Source organism: Triticum dicoccoides, chromosome 7B (genome assembly GCF_002162155.2).
Source record: "Triticum dicoccoides isolate Atlit2015 ecotype Zavitan chromosome 7B, WEW_v2.0, whole genome shotgun sequence".
In the NCBI taxonomy this organism is placed as follows: Eukaryota; Viridiplantae; Streptophyta; class Magnoliopsida; order Poales; family Poaceae; genus Triticum; species Triticum dicoccoides.
In genome coordinates this window covers 470,203,063-470,229,740 of record NC_041393.1, presented here as the reverse complement: position 1 = coordinate 470,229,740, position 26,678 = coordinate 470,203,063, and the positions used below count along the sequence as shown (strand labels likewise).

General features: G+C 41.6%; 1 protein-coding gene across 1 annotated transcript; it reads right to left on the bottom strand.

Annotated features, from left to right (window-relative positions):
- Positions 1–818: 818 nt before the first annotated feature.
- On the bottom strand, positions 819–4,014 carry LOC119339001. Its single transcript, XM_037611192.1, has 9 exons — positions 3,933–4,014; positions 2,363–2,463; positions 2,237–2,313; positions 1,990–2,112; positions 1,881–1,938; positions 1,722–1,766; positions 1,361–1,379; positions 1,143–1,244; positions 819–925 (listed from the first exon to the last, which is right to left on the bottom strand). Exons 1-9 carry the CDS (start codon positions 4,012–4,014, stop codon positions 819–821), a joined length of 714 nt encoding a protein of 237 aa, XP_037467089.1.
- Between the last annotated feature and the right edge of the window lie 22,664 nt (positions 4,015–26,678).

Below are 26,678 nucleotides of genomic sequence, written 5' to 3'. Positions count from 1 at the left end.
TGTGTGTCACTACAAGAAATATGTCAACTTGTGACCACCACTATTGGTCACTGAAAGGTCATGGTTTTTCATTTGCGATCTTTTTGTGACAAAAACAGAAGGTCAAAAGCTGAGGGTCGTAAACTGACTATAGCGACCTTCTCTGTGAGAAGGTCGTAGACGTTTACGATCAAAATATGCCTACTGTGGCGTTTTGGTCACTAGCAACCTCCCCAGGCCACGTAGGCATCCAGCGTGGCAAGCTGATGTGGCACAAGATTCAACCCGGTCCAATTCGGTTTTCTACATGGGCCGAGCCCAACAATTCGGCCTTTTTAGTGTATTTTTTTGTCAATTTCTGCACGGGCCATACTTCCATATTAGGGGGCCTCGGCCTTTTTTGCAATATATTTTTTTTGTTTTATTTTTTGAAACTGTTTTTGTTTCACTTTTTAAACAGACCAATGCTTGTTGGGCTGTGGCCTTTTTCAAGCCAATTAGTTGTCCACTATTAGATCTCGGATTTTGAAATAAATGTTTGGACAAAATTGTTTGGGCACAAGACCTCTTTAATCCAGTTACAGACACACATCCGACATTGTTTCATATTCAAATCAGGAAAACTCAATGTCGAATACAAATAATCCATCATACACATCACATAACACATCTCCCAGGTTTAGATAACATAACAAAATCATCTCAGGAATACATTTCCTTACACAGGAATTATGGCACATCTACTACTATCCTAACATGTACGTATATGCACGTGTGTTTGCTTGACCGGCGCATGCATCACTGTAGCAGCCAAGCAAGTAGGCATCTTTGACGTCTACTCACAGCTTTCCTCGCACCAGAGAAAGAATCAAAACAAAAAATATTAGTAACTTTAAATCAGAAAGTATATGCACATCACACAGAAGCCAAATACTATGAATTGATGATTAGTAGACACGGACATGATTCAGCTATGTAATGGCTACCACAAGCAGTGACAAGTGTGTAAGCAAGCTGCTAATGTACACAAGGTGATTGAGCTCCTGCTGTTTAGTACGCATACACGGTAGGCTACTGCTGCTAGTGTTCTAAACCAATAGAGCATGCTATAGGAGCAGAAAATAGGGAGCTAGGGCTAGAAGATGGAGCCGACTCACCAAAGAGCTTGTGTTCGCCGCCGTACAAAGCCGCCATCACGCCGGTCGCCTCAAGAAGCACCACCGCGCTGGAGACGGTGCCAGACGTGTGCAAGAGCAGAGCACCTGCTGCATCCATTTTCAAATAGAACAAGAACAAAAAATTAGGAAGGGCTGCAAACAAATTAGGAAGGGTTTAAAAAAAGGACAGTTATTTAGAATGACAACAGAAATTCAGCTAGTACCATGCTTTTCATTCTCCAGCTAGTTAAAATGAGATACTCATTCATACAAGAAAACATAGACACAATATGAATATTCATTGCACAAGTGCAAGTCATGAAAAATACTTCACTGCAACACATTGCGCCTAAACTTCGCATAAGATATAATTGATAAAAATCAGTTTGCTGCTACTGCCATTAGAAAACCGGCACCGAATTGAGCGGTAATAGAGATATATTTGATAAAAATCAGTTTGCTGCTACTGCCATTCAAAATCTAACTGACCAACTGGTTCGAACACTAGGCGAAGTAAGACAAAAACAAGTAAATCGGCACCGAATTGAGCGGTAACAGAGAGGGGAGGGGAGACGTGCAACTTACAGCATCACTCATGGACTTCCACTTCTCACCACCGGCCTTACCAATCTGCAATTCAACCAACCTAAACCATATCAGGACACAAAATTCACAAGGCAACTCATCTCGCAGCACCACCAGTTCGAATGAACAACGAGACAGAGGCGGATGGGGGACGCTTACCACGGAGACCAGCTTGACGCCGGGGTGCTTCTCCTTGTACTCCTTCCTGAAGTTGTCCCTGCGAAGACGAAGCACGCACCAAATCCTCGGTCAGGACGCGACGCCACACCACAGAAGCAACACGAATCGAACCAGGAACCAAGACTGGGACTCACATGAAGATGAAGAAAGCGCTCGAGGGCGCGTGGGCTTGTTGGGGTCCTTCTCAGCCTTGATCTTCTTCACCGCAAGCCTGCGCCACCATAACGGAAACAACAACAACAAACCAAACCGAGTCAGAACCCGACGTGAAATAGCAGCAGCCACTACGGGAAACAAAAACGAGACGGGGAGACGAGGGAGGGAGGGGTCGGGACCTGGAGTTGCCGGCGCAGGAGCCCACCTTTGTTAATATGTTAAAGAAAGTTGATTTGCCAACATTGGGTAACCCCACCTGCATGAAACATTAATAGTAAACTTCATATATCCTCTTATTCCTCTACTTGGCAACAGCAGAATAGTGCGCCAATTATCTCGTGCGCGAGGAAGTCCTTGTCGTCCACTGCCAAGCAGCAGGATGCTGGTGGAGCATCCCTCACCGAGCCTACAGGAAGTTTTGCATATAGTTAGAAAACCTGGAAACGTATAGGATGGACTACCATAACATAGCATTGAAGAAAGGAAAGCCCACAGAATGAAAACTGGGTCGCTAACTTGACTATCTTCCCCTCCAATTTGTTTTGGATGAGGAATTGCCTTAATATATGGTGCTGCAGTACACCTATTTTTCTAAATGAAATTAAGCCTACCACTTCCTGCTCTCAGATTTCAGTTCATTTCCAAACTTTGCATTCTATTTATACAAGCACATCTAATATTCTACTATATATGCTAGATTATTGTTACCTTACTAAGCTCTTAATTATTATTAGTTTATAATGGAAATAAAGTACCTTAATGCATCCCCTATTAAATGACATTACAAACTGCAGTGTGCATGTGTACTGATATGTTTGCCCACATGTTGTGAAGCATGGAACATGACAAGAGAAATGCAAAGGATGCCCAACAGAACTCTTGCTCCATAGCATTATTTCTACTATAGTTGCAGACTTGGGAGTCCCACGTAGCTAAACCTTTTGTATATCATGATTTAATAAATAAGCTGAACGTCCTTTTAACCTACTAATGAACACTACCTGGGCACTATTCAAATCTAGAGTCAAAACAGAAGGCACTAATTAATTCCTAGGATTGACAAATGTAAACCAGCGACAAAAGTAAAGAGTGTTACATCTAAAACCTGTTGATGTCTGCTACAATGAATTCAATATGGAAAGTACCAACAAAATGGCAGTATCCTCTCACATAATTCAGACAACATGTATAGGATAATGTAGCAGTACATGTGTGTGAACAGAAACCAAGTTCATTATGGAAAGTACCTACAAAATGGCAGTAAAAGGTTTTTCAGTTTTATGTTTAGTAGCACAGGCAGCAAGTAGATTAGTCCATTTTTCAGTTCAAGGAAATTCAAGACAATTTAGAAATGCCTAATTATTTTATATCCACTACAGAAGAATTGGCAGATTATCCTCAAACTGCATTCTTTACTGTAAGAGGGATGCTTCACTTGTATGCATCACTTCCATTCGTACGTGCTAAGGCCAATTCAAACCCCTGAGACTAGCGGCATTGAATCGTTTTATAGGGTAGAATCATTGTCCCAGATCTGAATTTTAGCTGCTATTATAACGCGAAATTGATTTTGGGTTTGGCGTGTGTGACACTGACTGCTGTTGAAAAACTGGCCATGGCCATAGTGGTTAATGCGAACAAAGATGGGCATGGAGGGGATGAGGGGCAGGGACTTACTACTTCGATGTTGATCCTGTAGACGACGTGCAGCACAGCAGCTTCTCCTTGGCTGGCCCCCTTCCTTCACAAGCTGAAGCAGACCGTACTGTAGCAGATCAGAGTGAGCAAACTGCAGAGAACGCAGGAATCAAATGTGGGATGAAGGAAACCAGAAGAAGGAGAAGAAGAAGAGAAAGGGATTCATACCGAGCATACCATAGCCTCTCCTTGTGGACGTTGCGTTGCTGGTCTTGCTCTTGGAGAAGAGGGTGCTGAGGATCCAGAGCTCGGTCGCCATGGCCGCCCGCGCACATGCTAGGGTTTGAGGCGCGGGGAGGGAGGGAGGGAGGGAGAGCTGTGGAGGTGGAAGGAGGAGGGCGTGGTGGCGGCGGGGCTCCTCTCCTCGGCTGTGGTTTGGGCGTGGTGGCGGCGCAGATGCAGATGCGGTGTGGATCTGGCCCTATGGAGGGGAGGGGAGGGGAGCGGAAAGGAGGGGGCGCCGGCGGGGAGGAAGTTGGAGAGGAGCGCGGGCGGGAGGAGCAGGTCAAGGAGGACGATGAGGAGCCCAATGTGAGCCTGAGCAGATGCGCATGGACGAGGAAGGGGCGGAGGCGTCGGCGAGGTGCCAGCAAAGAAGGCGGTGGAGGTGCGGCGCCGAGGGCGGGACGAGCGCGGCGGCCATGCAACAGAGGGCGCCGACTGAGGCCTCCAGGACGGGCATAGGAACAGGTGGTGGTGCGCGGGTGCGGGCGGTGTTGTCGGATCTGAATCGGCAGGGTGGCGGCGGCGATGTGGGAGAGGGAGCGCGTGAGGGAGGGACGATGAGCGTGCGTGGACGGCGACGTGCGGCGTGGATCTGGGAAGTGCGGGGCGTGGGGAAGGACTGTGATGGGGAAAAGGGAGCGGCGACGGCGATGGGGAGAAGGGGTCATGCGGTGATTCGGGAGGGGGATGCGAGAGAGGAGTGTGTGGGGGACTCCATGGACGGCGGGGCGCTCCGCCGGAGGGAGGTGGCGGCCACGATCTGGAAGGAAGGAGGAGTGGTGTGCGGGGAGAGAGGGGCACGAGGACTCAGGAGAGCTAGGGTTTCGGCTTAGGTGGGCTTCGGGTGAGGACAGCCGTTGGATCCGGGAGCATCCGATGGTGATCCATCCACGATCCACGTGAAACGCCCACGGACCAATCAAAATGCAGCACACGCGTACGATGTCATGACCATCTAAATTGGTCATAGTTAACTGAAAAATTTGTCATGGTTGATTAAAAATTCATTTTCCATTTTTCGAGTGCCCAAAATGAGTTCTTTTGTAAAGGATCTACCATATATTTATTTCAAAATTGTACCAAATCAATTTTATAAAATACTAGGACATATTTAATGCACAATTGACTAAATGGTTGGGTGTAAAAAGTTTTTATACACCTCTGGTGAAAAAGACAAATTTCGGTCGATTCAGCTGGAAGCGGGTCAAATATGAACTACAGCTGTCTCATAGTTTGCTCTTTATTTTTTCCAAAAATTATTTCTAGGTACATAAGTATCTGTTTAATCATACAAACACAAAAAAATTCTAAGATTCAACCACTAGCTAGGAACGGGCATGCCCCACGTTTTGACCGCATTTTGAAACGGGCATAAAAAATTCAAAAAAAATCAAAAAATTGGAAAACCTTCGCATTGTGTCATTATATGTGACCAAGTTTGCAGGAAAAATAATAAACTTGTAATACGGTAATTATTTTAAAAAAGTGTTCTCAGAAATGAGCTATCATGCGTGAAGATTCATGGCTTTCAAGCCAAATGATCAATCTTATGGCCACATTCATGGCATAGTTTGTTCAAATGATCTCATATTGTGCACAAGGTTACATCTTGGAATTCCAAACAATGTTGCCTAAGGAACTTTTCATTTTCTTTGCACGGAAAATTCATTTTTCATTTTCTGAGTGCCCAAAAGGAGGTTTTTTTGTGAAGGAACTACCAAATAATTGTTGCAAAAATGAACCAAATAAATTTTATAAAATACTAGGCCATCTATAATGCACAATTGGCAAAATGGTTGGGTGTCAAAATTTTTGATCCACATCTGGTGAAAAAGACAAATTCCCATCAATTCAGTTGGAAGCGGGTCAAATTTGAACTGCAGCTGCCTCATAATTTGCTCTTTATTTTTTCCAAAAATCATTTCTAGGTAAATAAGTATCTATTTAATCATAGAAACACCAAAAAAATTCCAAGATTCAACCACTAGCTAGGAACGTTCAAGCCCGCCGTTTTGACCGCATTTTGAAACGGGCATAAAAAATTCAAAAAAATCAAAAAATTGGAAAACCTTCGCATTGTGTCATTATATGTGACCAAGTTTCTAGGAAAAATAATAAACTTGTAATAAGGTAATTATTTTAAAAAAATGTTCTCAGAAATGAGCTATCATGCGTGAAGATTCATGGCTTTCAAGCCAAATGATCAATCTTATGGCCACATTCATGGCATAGTTTGTTCAAATGATCTCATATTGTGCACAAGGGTACATCTTGGAATTCCAAACAATGTTGCCTAAGGAACTTTTCATTTTCTTTGCACGGAAAATTCATTTTTCATTTTCTGGGTGCCCAAAAGGAGGTTTTTTGTGAAGGAACTACCAAATAATTGTTGCAAAAATGAACCAAATAAATTTTATAAAATACTAGGCCATCTATAATGCACAATTGACAAAATGGTTGGGTGTCAAATTTTTTGATCCACATCTGGTGAAAAAGACAAATTCCCATCAATTCAGTTGGAAGCGGGTCAAATTTGAACTGCATCTGCCTCATAGTTTGCTCTTTATTTTTTCCAAAAATCATTTATAGGTAAATAAGTATCTATTTAATCAGAAATACATGGTTTGATGGCGAGACATCGAGGTTTGGGCGGTGGCCGAGGGCCCCAACACTAGAGCGCGTAAGCTCGCATGCCCGCCGCGTGGTCACCGCGTGACCGTGGCGTTGCCATGTGTTCTGGGCGTCCTAGGCATGTCTAGTGGGTTGGGAACTCCCCAGGTAGGTGCTAGGAAGAAAATCACAGCATAAGATTCTCACGAGGAGATCGATCGATGCTCAAACATGAATAAGCAGCCAAGTGTTTGATTTGCGGTACGGGAAATGCACATGGCTAATGGGTGTGACTTTTGGCTGAGGATGATCAGTTACTAAGAAGACCGTCTTCACAAATTTTCACCTCAAAAGGAGGAGCCTAGGTGGTACTTGCTTTGCAACGTACCACACTGGACATAAATACGAATGTTGAAGCTGGGCTCAAAATAATGAATGGATTGAGCTGGCATTTGGTGGAGGATGGTTATTTGGGCATAGGAAAGCACTCTAGAAAATGGATACCATTTGGACATGCCAAAGTGGTACTTCCTTCACAAAGTGCTGCTCTGAACAAAATAGGAAAATGAATATTGTTGAGTTATTTCTGAACTAGGCAAGGAATGTTTTTGACATATTTGATGAAGATATGATCCAAAACATTTATGAGAATTTTTTGGGAATTTTTGGAATAACAGAAATATAGGTTGCTTCACAACCTAGGGCAAAAAGTGCCACATGGACATGACACATAGGCAAAACTGATGAGATGGCGCCTAGTCATCACAACCCACCACAATCTACAAGGCTATGACCATCTATATTGGTCGTTAACAACTAGAAATAAGGCAGCGGACTAGCACTGTTTGCTTTGTGACCATTTTGTGCAAGGAAATTCCGACCTTTCTGACCAAAGTGGTCGCAATGGTTTAGGGTTTGGAGCCCCCCGAACAGCTTTTGACCAATTGGTTTGAAATGGTCATAGATCTATGACCAATTCTTCCAGGGTCACTGAGAGAAGGTCACTAGTTGACATATTTCTTGTAGTGTGTGCGCATCACGAACCTGTTGGGTGTATGTGGCTACGCGCACCACCTTCACCCGTCAGGCCCACTACACACTCCTCCACCACAGCCCGTAGGTAAGAGGCGGTGGCTGATACATCTCCATTTTATCTATAATTTTTTATTGTTCCATGCTGTTATATTATCATTCTTGGATGTTTTACATTCATTTTATAGCAACTTTATATCATTTTTTTGGGACTAACCTAATGACATAGTGCCCATGCCAGTTAATGTTTTTTGCTTGTTTTTTTACTTCACACAATATCAGTACCAAACAAAGTCCAAATGCCACGAAGCTTTTTGAAGATTATTTCTGCCCATAAGACAACTTGGGAGCCAAGGAAGTGCTAGAAGGGAGGCCCGTGGGGCCCATAAGACACCAGGGCGCACCCAGGTGGGGCCCACGGGAGTCCTTTCCACCGCCTCTTAGCTCTATAAATTTCCAAATATTCCATAAACCCTAGGGGAGTCGACGAAAAACAATTCTAGCCACCGCATGTTCCAGAACAACGAGATCCAATCTAGAGCCCTGTTCCGGCACCTTGCCGGAGGGGAACACGATCATGGAGGGGTTCATCATCCTCATAGGTGCTCCTTCGATGATGCATGAGTAGTTTACTACAGACCTACGGGTCCGTAGGCAGTAGCTAGATGGCTTCTTCTCGCTTTCTGTTTCTCAATACAATGTTCTCCTCGATGTTCTTGGAGATCTATTTGATGTAGTGACTTTTTGCAGTGTGTTCGTTGGGATATGATGAATTGTGAGTTTATGATCAATTCTATCCATGAATATTATTTGAGTCATCTCTTATATGCATGATTATTATAGCTTGTATTTCTTCTTCGAAACTTTGGTGTGTTTTGGCCAACTAGATTGATTTTTCTTGCAATGGGAAGAGGTGCTTTTTGATGGGTTTGATCTTGCGGTGTCCTCACCTAGTGATAGAAGGGGTAGAGAGGCATGCATGTATCATCGCTATTAAGGATAAAAATATGGGGTCTATTCCTACATGAATAGATCTTGTCTACATCATGTCATTGTTCTTATTGCATTACTCTGTTTCTCCATGCACTAAACACACTAGATGCATACTGGATAGCGATCAATGTGTGGAGTAATAGTAGTAGATGCAGGCAGGAGTCAGTCTACTAATCTTAGACGTGATGCCTATATACATGATCATTGCCTTGGATATCTTCATAATTATTTGCTCTTCTATCAATTTCCCAACAGTAATTTGATTGCTAGTGAGTTGAGTGCACTTGATTGTCTCTATGAAGTTTTGCTTGAAAATCATGAATGTGAAAATTGTGATGATGTGTTGAAAGAAGAAATTTGTGAAGTGATTTATGACAGCTCTTTCAATGAAAAGCATGATTGCAATGATGCTATTACAAATTCTGTTAATGTCAATTGTGCTAATAATATGCAAAACTACAAGTTTGGTGATGATGATTTTCCTATGTCCATTACTTATTGCAATGACCATGATTGGGGTGATAATGATTCTTATGATCTTGAAAAATTATTTAAGCCTCATAATGAATATGTTTGTGATAATATTGAAATTAGGTTTGGAAGAGTGTCAACTTTAGCTAAAAATTATCACATATATTTGGAGAGTGTTCAACCTTATGAATTTTTTGATGACAGTGGGTTTGGAGAGGTCATGACTTTAGTTGATGTTAATCCCACTATCTTGGAAGATTATAAAACTTTTATGCATGTGGATCATAAAGAGAAAATTTTATATGATAGCTATATTGTGAAATTTGATTACGATCCTACATGTAATTATTATGAGAGCGAATAATATTGTGGTAGAAAGCTTCATGTTACTAAATTACCACTCGCTATGTTGAGATCGTCAATGTTTTGTTCTTCTACCTTGCATATGCTAGAAATTTCTTGTCTTGATAATTTGTTTGCTTATAAAATGCCTATGCATAGGAAGTATGTTAGACTTAAATGTGTTTGTCACATGTTTCATGATGCTCTCTTTGTGCTTCAATTCTTATCTTTCATGTGAGTATCATTGAAATCTCAAAGCCTATCTTAATGGCTATATAGAAAGAGCTTGTTAGGAGGCAACCCAATGGATAAAATAATATTTTTCTCTTTTTATTTCTGTTCTTGTGTGTATACGCAATTATGCTATTGTTATGACTGTGTTTTTATGTTTTAGTTAGTGTTTGTGCCAAGTAAAGCCTTTAGGATCATGTTGGGTGATAGTTGATTTGATCCTGTTGAAAAATAGAAACTTTTGTGCCCAGTTCTGGAATTTTTAAAAAATCACAGAAACATGCTTTTGCTCTGAATTTTTTACACAAGATTGATATACAAATTGCCTACCTTGTCCTAATTGTTCATAATTGTTGGGTTTCAGAAGTATGGTCAAACTCCAGATTACTACAGATTGTTCTGTTTTTGACAAATCCTGTTTTTGTTGCATTGTGTGCTTATTTTGATGAATCTATGGACTATATTGTGGGGGGGGGGGTATAAGCCATGGTAAAGTTAGAATACATTAGTTATAATGCAATAAAATATGAATGGGTTTGCAACAATACTTAAAGTGGTGATTTGCTTTATTATACTAAAGGATCTCACGAAGGTTTTTGTTGAGTTTTGTGTGATTGAAGTTTTCAAGTTTTGGGTGAGATCACGATGGATGAAGGAATAAGGAGTGAAAAGAGCTTAAGCTTGCGGATGCCCATGGCACCCCAAGGTTCAAGGAGAACCGGGCAACTAAGATCGGGGATGCCCCGGAAGGCATCCCCTCTTTCTTCTAGCAACCATCGGTAATTTTACTTGGAGCATCTTGTATTATATGAGTATTTACTTGTTTTGCTTTTTAGTTTGTCACAATCATCCTTGCTGGAGACACCTATTCGAGAAAGCCATAATGATGCTATGATTTGTTAGAACTGTTCTTTGTGCTTCACTTGAAATTTTTGAGCTATGGAATTGCTCTAGTGCTTCACTTATATATTTTTGAGCACGAGGTGCGTTAATGCATGATTATTATACCCTCGTATTTCTTCTTTGAAACTTTGGTTTGGCTTGGCCAACTAGATCGATTTTTCTTGCAATGGGAAGAGGTGCTTTGTGATGGGTTCGATCTTGCGATGTCCTCACCTAGTCATAGAAGGGGTAGGGAGGCACGCATATATCATTGTTATTAAGGATAAAAAGATGGGGTCTATTCCTACATGAATAGATCTTGTCTACATCATGTCATCATTCTTATTGCATTACTCCATTTCTCCATGAACTTAATACACTAGATGCATGCTGGATAGCGGTCGATGTGTGGAATAATAGTAGTAGATCCAGGAAGTAGTCGGTCTACTAATCTTGGATGTGATGCCTATATACATGATCATTGCCTTGGATATCGACATAATTATTTGCTCTTCTATCAATTGGCGAACAATAATTTGTTTACCCACCGTATGCTATTTCTCAAGAGAATTCACTAGTGAAATCTACGGCCCCCGGGTCTATTTTCTATCATATTACTTTCAGATCTATTATTCCAAAAACCCAAAAATACCTTGCTGCACTTTTTCTTTATTTAATTTATTTTGTGTTTTTGCTAAATCTATTTATCCAGTCTCATATAATTTTATCTATCTCAATACCAAGGAGGGATTGACAACTCCTCTTACGTGTTGGGTTGCAAGTATATTTTATTTGTGTGAAGTTACCGTTTACGTAGTGTTTCTTGGTTCTCCTACTGGATTGATAACCTTGGTTTCTTAACTAAGGGAAATACTTACCATAGCTGTGCTGCATCATCCTCTCCTATTCGGGGAAATACTGATACGTCTCCAATGTATCTATAATTTTTTATTGTTCCATGTTATTATATTATCTATTTTGGATGTTTTATATGCATCATTATGCTATTTATTATTATTTTTGGGACTAACTTATCAACCTAGAGCACAGTGCTGGTTTCTGTCTTTTTCCTTATTTTTGAGTTTCGCAGAAAAGGAATATCAAACGGAGTCCAAACGGAATAAAACTTTACGATGATTTTTCTTGGACCAGAGACACCCAGAGGACTTGGAGTCCAAGCGAGAAGACCCACAAGGCGGCTACAAGGGTGGAGGGCGCGCCCTAGGGGGGGCCTTGCCTTGTGCCCCCCTCGGTTGTCCCCTGACCTACCTCTTCGTCCTATATAATCACATATATTCCAAAACCCTCAGAGAGAGCCACAAAAATACTTTTCCGCCATCGTACGTCTCTGACCTTATTAGATCCCATCTGGAGGCCTTTTACGGTACTCTTCCGGAGGGGGATTCGATCACGGAGGGCATCTACATCAACCCTATTGTCCTTCCGATGAAGCGTGAGTAGTTTACCTCAGACCTACGGGTCCATAGCTAGTAGCTAGATGCCTTCTTCTCTCTCTCTTTGATTCTCAATATCAAGTTCTCCCTGATGTTCTTGGAGATCTATCTGATGTAATCTTCTTTTGTGATGTGTTTGTCGAATCCAATGAATTGTGGATTTATGACCAGCTTATCTATGAATATTATTTGAATCTTCTCTAAATTCTTATATGCATGATTTGATATCTTTGTATTTCTCTTCGAATTATTGGTTTGGTTTGGCCAACTAGATTGGTTTTTCTTGAAGTGGGAGAGGTGCTTAGCTTTGGGTTCAATCTTGCGTGATTTCACCCAGTGACAAAGTAGGGGTAGCGAGACACGTATTGAATTGTTGACATCGAGGATAAGAAGGTGGAGTTTTCATCATATGGCTTGAGTTAATTCCTGTACATCGTGTCATCTTACTTAAGGCGTTACTCCATTCTTTATGAACTTGATAGTCTAGATGCATGCTAGATAGGAGTCGATGTGTGGAGTAATAGTAGTAGATGCAGGCAGGAGTCGGTCTACTTGACACAGACGTGATGCCTATATGCATAATCATTGCCTTGGATAACGTCATAACTTTGCACTTTTCTATCAATTGCTCGACAGTAATTTTTTCACCCACCGTTTTATTTGCCTTCAAGAGAGAAGCCTCTAGTGAAACCTATGGCCCTCGGGTCTATTTTTGTTCATATTTGTTTCCGATCTACTATTTTGCAATATTTTATTTTCACATCTATAAACCAAAAAACCCAAAAATATTTAGTTATCTTTTATTTAGTTTTATCTATCTCTATAAGATCTCACCTTTGCAAGTGACCGTGAAGGGATTGACAACCCATTTATCGTGTGGGTGCAAGTGTTTGATTGTTTCTGTAGGTGCATCTATTGGGTACTTGCGTGTTTCTCGTACTGGATTGATACCTTGGTTCTTAACTGAGGGAAATACTTATCTCTACTACGCTGCATCACCCTTTCCTCTTTAAGGGAAAAAACCAACGCAAGCTCAAGAAGTAGAAAATACCAACACAGATACAAGCAATCAGTTCACGTCGCGGCCTAGGAGCTTGGCATTGGAGCCTAGTTGGCCGCCTGCAGCGGCGACGACCTGATACATCTCAAACATAGCTATAATTTTTGATTATTTTATGTTATTATAGTATCACTTTTGTATACTTCTTATAACATTATATATTATTCTTCTATAGTAACCTATTAATCTTGTGCCTAGTGTCTATTGGTGTTTTCTGCATGTTTTTGACTTCTCAAAAAATCTGTATCTACCAAGGTTAAGAGAAACTGAGTATTTAATATGATTTTCCTCGGGAAACGAAGATTTTAAAAAGCACCAGAGGGAGGCCAGGGACCCACAGGGCCTCCATGTGGTCTGGTGGCGCGCCTAGGCCCTAGGGCATGCACCTTGGCCACATGGGCCCCATAGGCACCGCCTTATGCCCATTATTGCGTACCATTTTCACCAAATTTTTCTAGCGCCGCATGTTTCTATTCCAAGGTGATCCAATTTGGTTGAATTTTTGGGTAATCCGCCAGTGGTGCAATCCATTATCGAGAGGATTTTTCATCATCCATGCTGCGTGCATGACCATGTGTGAGTAGTTCCCATAGGATCTTAGGGTCCACAGCAATAGCTAGATCTCTCTCTGATCTTGAATACCAAGTTCCCATGAGCTGCCTCTCATGATCAGGATCAATTCGATATAATTCATGGGTGTGTTTGCTGAAATATGATGAATTGCCACTTTATGATCAGATTGTTCATTAAATTTGATTGAATCTTTTAGGGTTTATTTTCTATATAATTGAGTAGCTTTGTATGCTCTTCGATCTATTCACCTTGTTTTGGCCAAGTTTGATGGGTTTATCTTCAGGGAGAGTGGTGGTTTGTAATGGATTCTAATCATGTTGTGATCTATATCCCGGTGACAGAAAGGGAAGAGACACATATTGTATTGTTGCCTCTAAGGATACAACTACAGTGTATCGTCATATTAATTGATGTTTTCTTTCTACATTATGTCATCATGTTTATTGCAATGCTTTGTTTCTTGTGAACTTAATACTTTGGGATGTATGCTGGATAGCAGTCTATGAGTGGAGCATTAGTACTAGATGAAGCTGGACAACAATTAACTTGTCACAAACGTAATGCCTATATGAGATTATACCATGAATGATCATAGTCATAAATATAAATATTGTAATTTAGTTGCTGCCTAACTATAATTTGCTAACCACACCACACTTGTACTCTTAAGAGAGATGACACCAGTGGACCTATGGCACTTGATCTATTCTCCTTTAGGCCTCGTTTGGTAGAAGTGGATCGGAGGGGATTTCAGCTGATTTTCCTCGCATGACCTAGAAGTCCTGCGAAACCCCGAGGGCCCATTTGGTACGCGAGGTTTCCAGGGCCCAACCCCTTCGATCCCCATCCAATACCCTCCTTTCCATGCGGTTTTCAGCCCTCGAGGGGTGACTCGAGGATTTGGCGGACACTACGCCAGCTCAACCCGCCGCCGCCCGACTCCACCTCAAGACGCCTGATACGTCTCCAACGTATCTATAATTTTTTTCCATGCTGTTATATTATCATTCTTGGATGTTTTACAATCATTTTATAGCAACTTTATATAATTTTTGGGACTAACCTATTGACATAGTGCCTAGTGCGAGTTGCTGTTTTTTGCTTGTTTTTTTACTTCGCAGAATATCAGTACCAAACGAAGTCCAAACGCAGCAAAACTTTTTGAAGAATTTGTATGGACCAGAAGACACAACTTGGGCCAAACAAGTACTAGAGGGGTGCCCCAAGGGGGGCCTAGGTGCACCTGGGGGCCCAGGCGCGCCCTGGTGGGTTGTGCCCAACTCGATGGCCTCTTCGCTCTATAAATACCCCAATATTCCAAAAACCCTAGAGGAGTCGACGAAACACAATGTCAGCCGCCACAAGTTCCAGAACCACGAGATCCAATCTAGACACCATCATAGAGGGGTTCATCATCCTCATTGGTGCCTCTCCGATGATGCGTGAGTAGTTCATTGTAGACCTATGATACGTCTCCATCATATGTACTTTTCCAAACTGTTTTACCCATGTTTTGGACTCTAATTTGAATGATTTGAATGGAACTAACTCGGACTGACGCTGTTTTCAGCAGTATTGCCTTGGTGTTATTTTTGTGTAGAAATAGAAGTTCTCATATTGACCTAAAAATTTACGGAGAATATTTTTCGAATTGATAAAAAATACTGGCGAAAGAATCACAAGAGTGGACCCACTATGAGACCACAAGGGTGGGGGGCACGCCCTACCCCCCTGGGCACGCCCCCTGACTTGTGGGTCCCCTGGAGACCCCCCGACCTCAACTCAAACTCCATAAAACCCTATTTGGGGAGTAAAAATCAAAAGAAGGATTCATTGCATTTTACGATATGTAGCCGCCGCCGCCTCCTGTACTTCATTGGGAGGGAAAATCTGAAGTCCGTTTGGGGCTCCGAAGACGGGAAATCATCTCCATCATCATCATCAACCATCCTCCATCACCAATTTCATGATGCTCACCACCATGCGTGAGTAATTCCATCGTAGGCTTGTTGGACGGTGATGGGTTGGATGAGATTTATCATGTAATCGTGTTAGTTTTGTTAGGGTTTGATCCCTAGTATCCACTATGTTCTGAGATTGATGTTGCTATGACTTGGCTATGCTTAATGCTTGTCACATCTGAACTCTTTATGTTTCCATGAATATATTTGTGTCATTGATCCGATCTTTGCAAGTTGTAGACACCTATTACGAGTTATGATCCGCATACCCCAAGTTGACATTAATTGGGATTATTTTCTGTTATTACCATAGTTTGAGGAGTTCATGTATTCACTAAGTGCTAATGCTTTGGTCTGGTTCTCTATTAAAAGGAGACCTTAATATCCCTTAGTTTCCATTAGGACCCCGCTGCCACGGGAGGGTAGGACAAAAGATGTCATGCAATTTCTTTTCCATAAGCACGTATGACTATATTAAGAATACATGCCTACATTATATTGATAAATTGGAGCTAGTTCTGTGTCACCCTAGGTTATAACTATTGCATGATGAATGCCATCCAACATAATTATCCATCACTGATCCATTGCCTACGAGCTTTTCACATATTGATCTTTGCAAAGTTACTTTTCCGTTGCCACTATTACAATTGCTACAAAACTACTACTATTACTTTTGCCACCGTTACCGTCATTTCCATACTACTTTGCTACTAAATACTTTGCTGTGGAAATTAAGTCTTTCAGGTGTGGTTGAATTAACAACTCAGCTGCTAATACTTGAGAATATTCTTTGGCTCCCCTTGTGTCGAATCAATAAATTTGGGTTGAATACTCTACCCTCGAAAACTGTTGCGATCCTCTATACTTGTGGGTTATCAACACCCTTTTTCTGGTGCCATTGCCGGGGAGCATAGCTCTATTCTTTGAGTCACTTGGGATTTATATCCGTTGATCACTATGAAGAATTTGAAAGATACTATAACCAAGATTTTTCCCTCTACTACGAGGGGAGGCAAGGAACTGCCATCTAGCTCTGCACTTGATTCACCTTCTGTTTTGAGTAAGCTTGCGACACCTACACCTGCTTCTGATTCTGATATGTTGCATGTTATTGATGTTGCTGCTTGAGCTATGAATGATGCTTATGATGCTACTACTTTGTTTGATAAAACAGTGCCACTGGGTGAAATACTTGATGAACACCTTGCTAGAGTTAGAACTATTGATTGTGCTGAAGATGATGATATTTCTGAAACAGATGAAATTATTGAGACTAAAAACATTGAAACACCTTAGCTCTCCTAGATATGAACTTCTTGTTATGACTGAGGGTTATATTATGGATGGAGAGGTAGCTAGGGACTTTCTTGCTTGTAAGAATAGAGATGATCTTAAGAAATTATTGTGCAAGTGGAAAAAAAATCTTTGAATGCTAGAATGCAATATGATCCTAAGTTTGCTACTTAACCTATCTTTGTTACTGATAAGGATTATGAATTCTCTGTCGGTCCTGAGTTAATTGCTATGGTTGAATCTGATGCTTTCCATGGTTATGAATCTGAAACTATTGTGGCACATCTTACTAAATTGAATGATATAGCCACCCTATTTTCTCATGAGGAAAAAATTCACTATTACTATATACTTAAGTTGTTTCCTTTCTCGTTAAAGTGTGATGCTAAGTTGTGGTTTAATTCTCTTGCTCCTGGTTGTGTGCGTAGTCCCCAACATATGATTTACTACTTCACTGAAAAATATTTCCCTGCTCATAAGAAACAAGCAGCTTTGAAAGAAATATTTAACTTTGTGCAAATTGAAGAACAGAGTCTCCCACAAGCTTGGGGAAGGCTTCTCCAATTACTTAATGCTTTACCTGATCATCCTCTCAAGAAAAATGAAATACTTGATATCTTTTATAATGGACTAACCGATGCTTCTAGGGAGCACCTAAATAGTTGTGCTGGTTGTGTTTTCAGGGAACGAAATGTTAAGCATGCTGAATTGCTATTGAATAATATATTGAGTAATGATAATAATTGGACACTTCTTGAACCAATTCCTAAGCTAACTCGAAAGAAAAGAGGTATTCTATTTCTTAATCCTGAAGATATGCAAGAGGCAAAGAAATCGATGAAAGAAAAAGGTATCAAAGGTGAAGATGTTAAGAATTTACCGCCTATTGAAGAAATACATGGTCTTGATAAGCCGACATAGGTAGTAGAGGTAAAATATCTCTATAGATTTGATGAAGGTGATATTCCTCATAATAAGTCTGCTAGTCAATGCTTGGATGAGTTTGCTAACTTTATTGTTAAACAATTTTTTTTAATGCTTATGTTAGTAGACAATTGAAACGTAATGCTTACATGCTTGACTGCTTGGGTGATTACATGAGTAGAACTGTTAGTGATCTTAATATTATCAGTAAGCATGCTTCCATGGTGAAAACTCAAGTAGAACAAGTACTTAAGGCATAAGACGATGTGCTCAATGAGTTGAATAGTAAGAACAGTGATAATATTGTTAGGGTTATGACTAGAGGTGGCAAGATGACCCATCAACCTTTGTATCCTGAAGGCCATCCTAAGAGAATTGAGCAAGATTCTCAGGGAATTAATACTGATGCACCTAGTCTTAGTAATAAAAAGAAAAAGAAAATTGATAAGACGTTGCATGCTTCTTGTGAATCTGTTATAGATACACCTAAGAATCCAAATGATATTTCTATTTCTGATGCTGAGACACAATCTGGCGATGAACATGAACCTAGTGCTAATGTTAATGATGATGTTCATGTTGATGCTCAACCTAGTAATGATAATGATGTGGAGGTAGAACCTGCTGTTGATCTTGATAACCCACAATCTAAGAATCAATGTTATGATAAGAGAGACTTCATTGCTAGGAAACATGGTAAAGAAAGAGAACCATGATTTCAGAAACCCATGCCCTTTCCTCCTAAGCCATCCAAGAAAAAAGATGATGAGGATTTTAAGCGCTTTGTTGAAATGTTAGACATGTCTTTTTGCATATGCGTTTGACCAATATTCTGAAAATGTCTCCTTAACTAAGTATATGAAAGATATTGTTACTAGTAAAAGAAAGACACCGGAAGCTGAAATTTCCACCATACTTGCTAATTACACTTTTAACGGTGGAATACCAAAGAAACTAGAAGACCCATGAGTACCAACTATATCTTGGAGCCGGTGTTAGTGTTATGCCTTTCTCTTTATATTGTAGATTTGAATTGAATAAGTTGACACCTACTGAAATCTCTTTGCAAATGGCTGATAAATCAACTGTTATACCCATCAGTATTTGTGAGGATGTGCCTATTGTGGTTGCAAACGTTACTATCTTAATGGACTTTGTTGTTCTTGATATTCTCGAGGACGACAGTATGTCAATCATCCTTGGTAGACCCTTTTTGAATACTGCAGGGGCTGTTATTGATTGCAACAAAGGCAATGCCACTTTTCATGTTAATGGTAATGAACATACGGTACACTTTCTGAAGAAACAACCTCAAGTTCATAGTATCAATTCTATTGGAAAATTTCAACTATTACTATTGGTGGTTTTGAATTCCCTCTCCCTACTATCAAAAAGAATTATGATATTCTTATTGTTGGGGACATGCATATCCCCGTTGAGGTAACTTAGTGTTATTCGAAAATTCTCTGGTTTCATGTTATACGAAAGAAGTTTGTTAATAAGACTTGATCAACCTTGTTAATGGATTCATTTTGATGAGCATGACATGGAAGAATTTAGAAAGCACAAATTTCTGTACCTACTTTTTTGTTTCATGTTATTTAGTTGGAATAAAGCAAAAAAATAGTATTATCCGTCTGTTTTCTGAATTATCCGTGCAACAAAAAATGCTCCGAAGATAAAAGTTCTCCAAATGCCCTGAAAATTTAGTATGATTTTTTATAGAATATTTTAGAATTCCTGGCACTGAGAAAGCACCAGGCTCTACTGCAAGATGCTGCTAACGCAACACTATGATCAGAGACCCTTCAACGAAACTGCGTGCGATGCAATAATGCAAATGCTAGTGTAAAAAACGTCAAAAAAGGTGCAAAAGGTTTGCGATGATGGATGCATCAAACACGGTTCAGATATTGGTTGCGTGTGCGATGCAGGGCATATGGTTCAGTTCAGTTAACTGTTTGCGATGAGGAGGAACAAAAGAAACGGTTGCCAGATGAAGGCGCGTGCGATGTAGAGCATACGGTTCACTCGGATGAACTGTTTGTGATGAGGCGGAACAACAGAAATGGGCAGCCAGATGAAGGTGTGTGCGTTATACGACATACAGTTCACTCAGATGAACTGTTTGTGTTGAGCCAAGAGAACAGAAACGGATCAACTTAACAAGATGTGTGTGATACGCGACAAACAGGTCTGTAATTGGAAATGTGTGGGAAGACCGATAACAACACAGATGATTCCTATTAACAAGTCGTGTGTGTTGTGAGCAAACAATTGCTGATATACAATTGTCAGTGATTGATGAAATCATCACCGACGGGTTCCATTGTTTAGTCCGTGTGCGATGTGATTTGCATTGTTTACAGAGCATCAACCAAATTAAGCATACAATTATACAAGTGACTACACACATAACATTTTCACACACCAAAATAAGGAATTACATGCATACTAAACTAGGAGAAATGAGGATCTAATCATCCACTTCTTGTTGTGACAACGCTTGCCATTTGTCTGCTTCCGGCTGGATCCCTGGTCGTTTTGGAGAGGAGGCACTTCCTCATGTTAACGTTCCGCCTATACATGTCGTAGCTCAGGTACGCCTCCATGACCGCGTACACCACGTGAGCTTGGTCGAGTTTCTCCATCCAGGCTGAGTGCCAGGCATGCTTGTCCTTGTTGCAGGAATCTTTCATGTCTCTGTAGTAGGAGTCGATAATGGCCTCGGCGAGGTGAACCAGTGAGTCCTTCTCATGCTCCTTGCTACCCCAGATCTTGTATTGGCCCTGGATGTCGACAAGATTCTAGCAGGCGATGGCCCAATTCTTGAGCACCTTGACATTGTTGGTGATGTCCACCATAGCGACCATGTAGTGGGGGCTGTTGACAAACCTGACCAAATGCTCGCAAGGCCTTGTGGCCAAGAAGTAGTGGTAGACGAGGACATGGTTGCGCACGCACATATGGGCTACGCCGACCTCGGGACGAGACCCGGCATGAGCGCAGGTATACTCGAGGTCGAACCCGACCACCTTGTACTTCTCCTTGGCAAGCAACAACTCCATGATCTGGATGGAGTGCTCCACGCAGACCAAGTTGTTGGTGTACACCACCGAGAGCTCTGTGAACCTTCAGTAGGTGTCCACCACGGCATGTATGGTGAACCCATAGTCGACAGTCGCTCGGAGCGCCATTTGAGCTGCGCAGGATACCCTCTAAGAACTTGTCGTGGTGGGTGTGCTTCTTGCAATGGTGGGGCGCGATCGAAAGTTTGAAGAGACACAAGGCTTAAATGTTCACTGTAACAAATGGGGGCCAGCCAGCCTGTAATCATCATGCCTTGTCATAGCGTTCGTAGTAGAGGATTCCAGTGCATGCTTGACAACACCGCATCGCACGCGTTTCATTTGACAACGCGTGGGCTCGAAGAAGCGCCAAATGTATCGTCTATGAGCCTGTTCCCGTGCTACTGCGCAGTTTACCGCGCAAGCTTCCTGCTAGGCTAGTTTGGCCACGCGTCCGCTAGAAGAGGGAAAAATCATGGGCGCTTATTGGAAAAGGCTTTGTAAAATTGAAGTGTGTGGAACGACTTCGATCATAAGTTTACCCATGGGTGATGAGGTCAAAGTTACACGGTGGAAGAAACCAACTGTGTGCAATAATGTCGAAGATCGTGTGCTGTGAGATCGACAAGGTAAACAGATTCGAGAATGGTTAATAAAATCTAAGACCATTGCATATTAAGGTCAATATAGTGCTACCAATATACGTGTCTCATACGATGCCATTTCAACGATTGTACCACAAAAGCTCGAAATATTACAAGGTTCAAATTCCAGAGTTATATGGCTCAAATTCGAAGATTACAAGGTTCAAACTAATATTAGAAATGAAATTTGGCTCATCAGTTGCAAATGCTCACGCTGATCCGCTGAACATGGATATCAGAGAGGTTCAAACTAATATTACCACTTCTAAGTCTGGTTTCAAAACCTCACAATTTTTGCAAAGGGGCCAGCCACTGAGAAGTCATGTATGGGGTTGAGATGTTGACTTTCGATTACTCTGTCATATGAAGTTCCAAAATGAAATTCAACATTTTTGGAGCTTATTCCATTCTGCCGTAGGCGCTGGCACTGATCAAAAAACCATTCATTTCAGGGCAAGCCTCATTACCTTCAACACCCTTGCTCTGACAACAAAGAACGTGGCGAATATAATCTCCGGTAAGGTCCCTCGGTAGGAGTTCAAAGTAATTTCTAAGAAATGCAGATCTAGGCATTCGACGTGATATTTATATCGTATCACATTATCCACCACTGGGGCTAATCTTATCTGCAAAAGAAGAAAACGTGTTAGTGCCTACATACAATTTTGAACACTACTACATGCCTATTTGGTTTGCAGGATTTGTAAAATGCACTAACATGTCATCTTCGATATGGCATGATTAAGATGGGCATTAACATGCCATCTTTGATCTTCACTAGAGGTTGGAGTGGATGAAAAGTTCCCGAAGAAAACTAGTACAGATGAATCCAAAGGAGAAATGCATATGGATTGTAACCATATGGATCAAGCAACCAATATGGGGGGGCATGTATGTACTAAAATCCTCCAAAAGAATCCTTCAGAAATCATAGTACATTGTCATTTTAAACTTGGAAAAAGGTGTCACAAATTGAACTCCCTTATGGTTCACATTTAACAGGAAAGGGACATCACCTTGATATATAGCTTCTCTAGGCACGAAAAGCATATCAGGAAACTGACAACTTGCTCCAGGTTTGGGCCGATAGATTCTAGTGCCAAGACCTTCACTGTGCTCAGTTTCAGGGTCTAGCTTGTCGGAATCATTTTCAGAATGACAGATGAACAAAAATCTTCAAAATTAGAAATAATGTTAATTTCTAGAAGGAGAGGTAGAAGGCGGCTGTTGAACCTAAACGGGTGTGGATCCAATAACAATTTCGGAGTATTTGTCGACGAGTAGCCCACCACTGTCAATTTCGGTGTAGAAATGACATTGATTCTTGTTGGACCTACTTGATCAACTACAAGTAATCTCTCAAGTGCAGGTGTGTCCTCAATGACCATATCATGGTACACATCTTGTGATGTCTTCCTGCCGAACCAGCAACACACATAAATAGTCTGGAGAGTCATGGAGGGTATGTGGAATGTACTCAACCCGTTGATCGCCTGAAGACGAAGGTACTCGAGTGCAGTACAGCCACAGAGAAGGCGCTCCATGTCACCGTTTGAGAGGCAGACGATGACGAGCTCGAGGTGCTTCAGTCATGGTAGAATAAGAGCGGGCGCGTCATTAAAGGTGGGGGGATGGCAGTTCCTGAACTTGGCGATGCGCATCATGGACGTGAGGCGGAGCGCAGACGTTGGCAGCAAGCGCATATGCCCATCATCAAAAGTGAGCTCCTCGAGCTCATCTAGGGTGGGGGATCGGAACCAATCGTCAAGCTTGGCTCCGTCCTTTGTCGTCGAAACGGAACTTGCCCATTCTAAGGCCTCTGGTTGGGCCAAGGTGACTGCCGAGGATCTTGGAGAACACATCCAAGCTTTTGCGATAGCCATGTGGCAGAGCTCATGGATGTCGATGAGGTCGAGAGGGTGGAGTTCCATAGGGGGCGCTACCGCCGAGAAAGGACGGTTGTCCGCGCCCCATATTTGCTTGGGAGGAGGGAGATGATGACTGTCAACATATCATCGGGGAGGCTGCTGATTAAGTGTAGGCTTGCTGGAGTCGCTTGTGGTTCTAGCTTGCCCCGCCTCCGCTTGTTGGCTGCCCTGTTCTCCACCTTCACAGTCTCCTTGTCAGCGGCGCTTTCTGATAGAAATGGGAGTACATGGAATATTTAGTTAAAAAATTGCAATAGAAAAGTGTATTGGTAACTAGAAGTTATTAGGTAGGAATATAGTAAGAAAAGGGAATAACAATTGGTTGATTAAATACTGCACAATTCATTTGACATTTCTGGGTAAGTCAACATGCAGATAGTTGAAAAGAAAACTTACTTCGAACAAAGTCTGGACGGATGATATTGTCGGGGAAGTTAGCATATATCTCATGACCAGGCCCTTTTATGTGCAGTGCAATTTTAGTGACAACTTTCAGTACATATAACCTAGAAATTTCTTTCCAAAAGCCAGTGCCAAAATAGGAGTCACCACGTTCATCAAGTCTTACAGTAGCAACGATTGTAAATCCATGGTTTGTGTGTAGTATGACATCCCTGCAGTCTTGATTTATGTAAAGGGAAAGATTGTGCACTACATATTCTGTTGCATAGCAACGGACGCGCTGTAGAAAATGGTAGGATTGTTAAAGAAAACATGGTAACATGGAAATATGGGTCCAAATTGAAAGAACTATACAACAGTTGAAATTGAAGGACAAGAATCTATAATTAAACGGATAGGTAAACATGATGTCATGGAAATATGAGAGTAATTGAAAGAACAATACATCATTAATTTTCCTAACATAGAAATAAGAGGGAAAAAACCTTTGACGTATATGGTGCATGTGGCACCTTTTATCCGAATGTAGCAATATTTAGAATATGTTCAGGAAAGTAGGCCATGCCAACTGATTTAGGTTGAGATTGAATATACCGCGCGCATCCTCAAATCATCTGGTACGGTGAGATTGAATCTCTGGCGGAGGCCGCAAAGTCCTGATGTGTCGGTGCACTGTACACTCTATGAATGAAAGAAAACCCTCAAATCAGCTCGAATAAAAATGAATTCATGGTGATTTCCACCGTGTGATTAAAGGAGGCAGATGAACTGGGATAAGAGATGAGATAATATCTCATTAAATTAGTTACCTTGTTGTCCATGAGAAAGAACCCTCAGTACGACAGATCCCCCAACCGAGCGGAGCTGGGTCAACCGCGAGCAGCATCGAGAAAGTCGATGGCGATGGGCGGCGACAAGCGGAAGTGGCGAAATGCAGTGGGGTTTGCCGGCAGCCTCGCGTCAGCGACACGCGTCGAGCTAAGTGGTTACCACCGTGATAGGCGGTGGCATGCACAGACGCGAAGGAGCTTGTGCAGGTGTGAATGGGGACCGGAGGGGGTGGTGGGCGGGGTGAGAGTTTTTGTGTCATGGGGATGGCGAGGGTTTGTTTTTTATTTTTTTAATTGGGTGGTGAGGGTTTTCTGTCCCACACAGAATGTCGGAGGCAACGGTCTGCTAGAGCCAATCGTGTGTGATTGACGCAACAGGCAAAAGGAAAGTCATTGCACACGGTTCCAATTTTGGGAACCATGTGTGATTGACACAAGTGGCAAAATGAAAGTCATTGCACACGGTTCCAATTTTGGGAACCATGTGTGATTGACATACTACCTCCATCATGGTTTATTGGTCCCTTTATAATTTGTAGCAAATTTTGACCAAATATTTAACTAAGAAATGTTTATGCATGTCACCAAAAATTATATCATTGAACACTATGTTCAAATACGCATCCAAAGATATAATTTTTGCTGACCTGCACTAACATTTTGTCAGTTAAATCTTTGTCAACATTTAACATAAATTACAAAGGGGACCAACAAACAAGGACAGAGGTAGATTCCATCAACCGAACTGATTAAACATACTCAGACATAGATAATAAGCATACACATACACAAGCATAGTTCAACCATAAGTACATAGTTCAATCGTCATTAAGCATGCTCAAGCGTACATAGTTCGATCCCACATCTCATCTCACATGCCGGCATGATTCTGAAGCTTCTCCATGTACTCGGTGTACGTGTCGTGCGCCACCCTGCGAGAACACTTCTGCTTGAAGGAGCCAACGGCCCATCCTCTTGCATGCGCCAGAACACTTTGATATGCGTCATGAAGCTTGTGGTTGCAGAATGGGCATCGATAGCCGCCGTTTTAGGTCCTAATATGCCTGTTATGCATTCCATCATAAAGCTCCCTCAGGATTTGCCTCTTGTACCTCCTCTGGACATCTTCATCCTCGTTGTCCACATCGTCAGACAACACCTATACAAATAGTAAAAAAATGTGGCGTCAAATTAATGGTCACAAACTAATCTCTAGCGAACATTTGGCAGTTGCCAAAAATTGGCATCAAATCAACGATTACATGCCATGAAGTAGGATTAGGAATTTATGGCTACTTATTTATACTTATCCAGAGATTATGGTTTGATTTTTAAGCACATTTGTCTATGTACAGACCAATCTTGAAGAAAATAATGGCACAAACATATGTAGGTCACTAAAAATCAATTGTCAAGTCCTGGCTAGGAATTATTAGCATGGACACTAACCCTAGTCGGATTACTAGCAGATATCATTTGCACAGATGAAACAACTAACCACTTATCATTTGTACCATTCAAACAATCAATACACTACACGGATCTAACAAAACTTACTCAGATTCATGGATTGGGAGAACATAACCATAGAATTTCTATTCCAAAAAGCGGGAGGCAGGAGTAACCAGAGAAACCCTAGGATCTATTTGACACATAAATGGGTATAGATGACTAACCAGTTGTTTGTCATTGTCGGAGTCATCACTGGAGTGGTCATCAGAGTCATCGCCGGGGTCGTCGCCCGAGTCGTCACCAGAGTCAGTGTGGAACTCCACCTCCGGCTGTGGAAGCTCGACGCCGTCGATGACGTCAGGGTGCAGTGATAACTTGCCGGCAGTGACGGCAACGTCTGTCTCCATCTCCACGCCGTGCTCCGGTGCTTTAGCATCCCCGTGAAACGTCTCCAACGTATCTATAATTTATGATTGTTCCATGATGTTATATTATCATTCTTGGATGTTTTACAATCATTTTATAGTCATTTTATATCATTTTTT

Bases quoted from the DNA above. Each gene is read 5' to 3' on its own strand.
- LOC119339001 (XM_037611192.1), bottom strand. From the start codon at position 4,014: ATGGCGACCGAGCTCTGGATCCTCAGCACCCTCTTCTCCAAGAGCAAG. The intron at 2,314-2,362 runs GTAGAGGAATAA...TGTTTCATGCAG, and splicing joins CACTATTCTGCTGTTGCCAA to GTGGGGTTACCCAATGTTGG. The intron at 2,113-2,236 runs GTCCCGACCCCT...ATGGTGGCGCAG, and splicing joins TCCTGCGCCGGCAACTCCAG to GCTTGCGGTGAAGAAGATCA.